This window comes from Parasteatoda tepidariorum, chromosome 8 (assembly GCF_043381705.1).
Source record: "Parasteatoda tepidariorum isolate YZ-2023 chromosome 8, CAS_Ptep_4.0, whole genome shotgun sequence".
Classification (NCBI taxonomy): domain Eukaryota; kingdom Metazoa; phylum Arthropoda; class Arachnida; order Araneae; family Theridiidae; genus Parasteatoda; species Parasteatoda tepidariorum.
This window is the reverse complement of record NC_092211.1, coordinates 21077144-21083165: the sequence shown is the minus strand read 5'-3', so window position 1 is coordinate 21083165 and position 6022 is coordinate 21077144. Positions and strand designations below refer to the sequence as shown.

The 6022-nt window shown below is 31.8% G+C and overlaps 1 protein-coding gene across 1 annotated transcript in view; it reads left to right on the top strand.

The window, feature by feature from the left end:
- The window catches only part of LOC107452160 (astacin-like metalloprotease toxin 5), a gene marked incomplete in the record, with an annotated part of 12345 nt that extends 6705 nt beyond the window's left edge, over window positions 1-5640 (top strand). Inside the window, 2 exon segments of the mRNA XM_071184477.1 lie at window positions 3796-3967; window positions 5364-5640. Of these exon segments, the coding sequence (XP_071040578.1) occupies window positions 3796-3967; window positions 5364-5593 (402 nt within the window).
- Between the last annotated feature and the right edge of the window lie 382 nt (window positions 5641-6022).

Here is a 6022-nt window from a genome sequence, read left to right as displayed (position 1 = left end):
GTAACGCAACTGAGGCCTTTTTTTAAGAAAAAAAAACAAGTCTCCACCTGATAGTTATATTATAGGTTAGGTTACCATAGCAAAGTTACATCTTCAAACATCCTCAAGAGCTATAACACATCTGCAGCAGAACTGGATATGAAGACAAAATTGCAGGACAGAAACACTTTAATTGTCCACTAATCTTCAGATTTCCTGCTATGTTTTAAAAAACTTTATTTGTAGAAACCTTTAGCGTGGCGGACAGCTGGCCGCCTTAGGCGGCTAGTTATTAATAAAAGCAAACGATGTATTTAGCAATTTATCTATTGCACCCATACACCGTTCGAGTGTCACGAAATGGTACTTTTTTGAATTGCCCGTACACCGCATGGGTAGTATATTTTCTAAGAACAATCCACAACCTACTGATTTGCTGGTTTTTTTCGCGTTTTTTTTGCAGTGTTTTTAAGAATACAATTGTAACCAAGGCGAGCTTGAATGGTAAAACGGTTTCAAGAGGCAGATTTTACTGCTTTTTATTTAGGTCAGGCTTTTAGTTTGCTCCGTGTTTTACCCTATTTTGCTATGCAGAATTTTTTCACCTTTTTATCTTAAAATGAATAAAGAATGGGTGGTAATAGTTGGTTCATAACAGAATATTATCCTGATATCTCCATGTTATAAAATATATCATACCAAAGTTGAATTTTGAAAAGAAATAAAAATTTAAATATCCAAAAATACATGTTTTTGCTCCTTCATCTAAAATAACTTACTACATTATGAAAGCAATTTCATCATTTCCAAATGAATACTAGTAATTTTGAAGCCTTCAACTATCACCTTTTATGCTTAAGAGCCGTTGTATTAATTTCGGATTCTATTTTAATACTCATTATAAAAAATATCCGAATTACAAGCCAACAAAAGCTGAAACAAAGAAAAATCTATACGAAACCAAGATACCTCATTAATAATCATACCGAAATTATTGTAGTAACCTGAATGGATTGCAATAACGGAGCTGATATGGCAATCTATTCAGGTGACTATAACATTAAGCGATTTTTGTTATAGACAAAACGAGTAAGATCATTACAAATGTATAAGTGTCGAGTTGAACGATTTCTGTAGTATAAGCAATTATGAAGTATAAGCAATAAGCGATATTCTGTAGTCTATTGTAATTTTAAGTACTTTTTTGTGATTTTATTGGTATTTTGGCTTTGAATTTCGACTGTTCATATCCATTTTATTTTTTGCTTTAAATAAGAACAATCCATCCATTGATGTAGAAAATTTTATTCATCTCTCACAAGTTCTTTATTTTACTACCCCGCTCTAGAGTGGATGTCAAAGGTAACGAGAAAAAAAAGAAGAGAGAGAGAGAGTCAAAATATTATTGTATATAAATGCTAGCATTATAATAATTAAGGATGAATGGTGGCAATCGCCTACCAGTAGTGTCCCTGTGCTCGAAACTGAATGTCTTTCTTTTCTTTCTTCTTGCTGATATTTTTGCAAAGACCATACATATAAAATAAAATGGCTCTTTTAAAGCCCCGGACAGTTTATTAACAGCTTCAGACAGCTTTTGCAGAGTGGTTGAGAGAATGGTGGATGATAGGCTGAAATTTTATTTGTTGATAAATAGTTACATCTTAGAGACTCAAGCTGGATTTAGAAATAACAAAAGCTCCACTGAACAAGTTATTCGTTTCTCTCAAGAAGTAAAGGATGGTTTTCACCGAATACAAAGCCCTCTGGCAGTGTTTGCAGATTTTAAATCTGTTTTTGATCTGGTTTGGAAATTTATGCCACTTAAATTTTAAAATCTGGGTGTCACTGGGTGCCTCTTTAATTAGATTAAATATTTTCTCAGCCATAAAGGTTTACTAGAGTTAACTCTTGAATAGTAAAATTTGGTTTTAGACAGACATGAAATAACATCCTACAGGGCTCTGTTTTAAATCCCTCAATTTTTAATATAATGATTAATGTTGTTTTCGAGGAAATTTATAGCATAAATAGGATCAAGATATTGCTTTACGCTGATGACTTTGTCAAGTGGTCAATATGGTTGTAGATTTAATTATAGACAGAGTTAGTAAAATAAAATCTATTTATTATAAATTAAAACCATGAAGAAGAAAAACACATCGCTAGCTTGCAATCAACAGCAAAATGACAGCGTTCAATAAATGAACGTCAAGAGCAACCATGACGTAGAGTTGTCAATATATTAAAATTCTTAACGACGAGACATCTTAACGACGTGCATACTTGCGGTTGCGGTAATGCAAACAATCAACAAGTTCAGATATACAAAATCTTGAAATATCATTAAATAATGCACTGATAAAGCTTGCTTAGTGGGTAGATAATAAGGAAACGTTGGTAAATCCTAAGAAAACTGTCAACTTTTTACTATAAGCATCAAAGAGCATTCGCTTCATTTGAACTTTAAGAACCAACCTCTGTTGAGAACTGGATGCACCACATAGCTAGGTATTGTGACGGACTTACTAATTTGTAATAACCATGCAAAAAAGAGAAAAGATTTTTTTAGATAGAATGAAAACATTAAAAAGCTCTCTGGCATTAAATGGGATGTGTCTCAGAATGCATTTGCAAATGTTTGCAAATCTCATGCCAGATTTATCTTAAACTATTGCTCTGAGTTCATAATTACCACTTCAAAAAGCGTTCTAACTAAACCTGGCAGCACATTAAATACGTCGCTTAATTACTGGAGCAACATATTTGACTCCTATTAAGCTTCAGACAAATATTGAACTCATATCTAATCAGAGTGATAAATTGGATCTGGGTCTGAGAGAAAAGCACCTTAGAAGTAATAGTCACTACTAATACAATTATAAACCTATTGTGAAAGGAAGATCTATTCTTTTATCTTAATATTCTTTTTAGACCGGATAAATAAAATCTGTGAAGGCTTGTGTTTATCCGTTATTGATAGATAACCCCTCACTGACACTCTTTTAAATAACCACCTTAAATTTGGTGAGATAATCTTAATCTCACTCTTCCTTGTTACTAGAGGACTTTTTCTGGGACTTAATTAACTTGCAATTGAAACTATTCATGAAAGATATCCATTGTGTGACTCACTCCATGTCTATTTTAATGAGTCAGCTGACTCAACTAAATAAATGCTAGTCAGCTTATTGTCAGTTACTTCAACTTAAAAGTCCAGTGAGGGTATTTTATGAAAACCTTGACGGGGCAATTTTTGCTGATAAGAAATTTAAAAAAAAATGCAATAAGCATTGCGTTCTTCACAGATTCCCAGGCTGTTATTCTGTCCTCGGTAAACAGGAAACATTCTTCCGAAGAGGTTCTGTGAGGAGAATTTATAAGCAACCTTATTTAAAATTAAAAAATTATTGCTACCCAATGGATCTTAAGAGATGTCGGGATTCCTGACAGCGAAGCAGATTCACTATCTAAATCAGCACTGTCTTTGTCACAGTATCACTTTTTCACACCATCTGAAGCACTAATCTAGACAAAATATCTGAGATGAAGATAAAAACCAATTGGAATTGAAATATATATATATATAAACACACATTAAAATTCTTTGTGGAAACTATTAACTTTCAAGAAGAAAAAAAGTTAAAATGAAGATTAGTGAGCAAAATGCTCAAAAATGAATCCTGTAAGTAAAACGTTTTATTTCAGTCTTTTATTTTATTTAGTAAAAGTCTAAATGATAAAATTAAATTATACCAGTATATTAGCTGCCCTTTTTCAAGACGCTAATAATAAATACAATTTTCTAACAGTTGCTTTGCTCAAGTTGGAAAATCAGGTGGTTCCCAACCTGTTTCCCTTGGTGATAACTGTGCTTTCGAAGGTGTGGTCATACACGAGCTGGGGCATGCCATTGGGTTCTACCATGAGCAGAATAGATCCGACAGAGACGACTTTATAAAAATATACTGGGAGAACATCAAAGAAGGTAAAATATTTATTCATATTTCAGAAGAAAAATAAATCTCATTTTTTTTTCATGCGAGTTTTTATTTAACAAAAATACGATCTACAGTATAGATCAAATTTTTCATAGATCAAATTTTAGTCATATAATCGTAAAGGAAGAAAAAATATTTGAATCGAACCTAACTATAATAAGCTCATTTTAAGCATATAGCCATTTACGTAAAGTTTTTTTTTCTTTTTTTCTTTTCATTATGCACAACGTAGTTCTACACAATTTTGTTCTTAGCCTTCAATCTAAAGTGATAAATTTTATATTTGGTTAGATATTTTATGAACCCTTCTCGTTTTCTCATCATTCTATCACTCATTTAATTTTAGTCATAAATCTCAAGAAGTTGACAATAAATTTCATTATATATATATATATATATATAAGGGCGTTTCGAAAAGTAAAGATACAATGGATCGCATTCCTTAAAAAAAACNATATATATATATATATATAACATGTATGTCTTCTCAGTCGTTAGTGATGGGGGGGCAGCTGAGATCCTGCACGGCGTTCCATATGACCGTCATGAATCCATCGATTCCATATTCTGTTAACAGTCTTGGGATCTCGACCAACGTGAGGAGTAATACTTCGGTATGATAAACCGCAATTCCGGTAAGCCACAATTTGAACTCGATCAAACTCAGACACGCCCTGGCAGGCATTTTTCCTTCTTACACGAGGCATAACCAAAACTTTTTTACCCCAGAACAACACTCAAATTCAATCTCTGTATGAGAAACTTACTGTCAAATCTTTTCTTTTATGCACAGTGTAGGTATCGCTACCGCCGCGTGCATGAACGCGCTGATTTGCATACCACAACATGCTTTATCCGTCCTACAAATTTCACGTTCGTGGTGTGTCACCTTGGTACCTGGTGTAGCAATTTTAATGGTCAGTAGTGTAGTTTTATCATTATTATTATTATTATTACTCCATATATAAATTATATGGTGCATATATATAAAAAAACAATAAATAAATTTTAATTCATTATTTATTTGTAAATTAAACATTACCTGCATTTAATCCATTAATAATTATTAACTTACAATAAAGTTTTTAAATATTTAATTTTTTAAAAAAAATGTTAGCTGAAAATGATAATGCAAAAATTCTAATGTTGGCAAAAAATGCTAACAAAATATAGTCATCTCACAAAAAAAAATCAGAGGATTAATGCATTATATTTTTTATTATTTCAAAAAGAAGAACAATCGAAACAATATTTTTTTTTGAGTTTGAGAACAGCTTCAAACTTTTGGTAAACTTATTGTGTAGAACAGCAACATGAAAGTATACTTTTTTTAAGACAAATGTGTTCACATTTGTTGAATAATGAGTATAACATAATTTACAGGCTCAGAATTCCAATTCAAGAAATTGATGCCCCACTTGAATCAACTACTAACGCCCTTCGACTATAACTCTATTATGCTGTATGGATCCTATACCTTCTCAAAAGATGCCAGAGGAAAGCTGAGAACGATGGAAGCACTGGATGGCAGTTTATTGCAAGAACCATTGCTGAAAGGGAAACTGAGTCAGAGAGATATAGAAAGAATTAAGAAATTGTATAAGTGCCCCTGATATTGGCTAAGTAAATAAATAAAGATAATTTATTAATCAATGGTTTACTTATACGAACCTAAAAGTTCCATCTTTAATGTGTATTGCAGGGTTATCAGTTTGACAACAGACATCGCATTTTTCACTCAACATCAACTTATATAATTTTAATTTGTGTTAGCAACATTATTAGAAACAGATCCGTAGCTCTGACTCCTCTTGCTGTAGATCTAATAATAAAAAGTACATTTTTAATATCACTTTGCAACACGTTATAATTGTAAATTATTACAAAAATCTTTATTTGTAATATGGAAGAGGGGACCACTTTTTAGCGATTTCTTGAAAAATGCATTTGTTTCATAATTAAATTTTGTAATGTTTGTAAAAAAAATTGCTTTGAAAATGGATAATTTTAAAAATACATTGAATAGGTCTATTTTCGGTTAA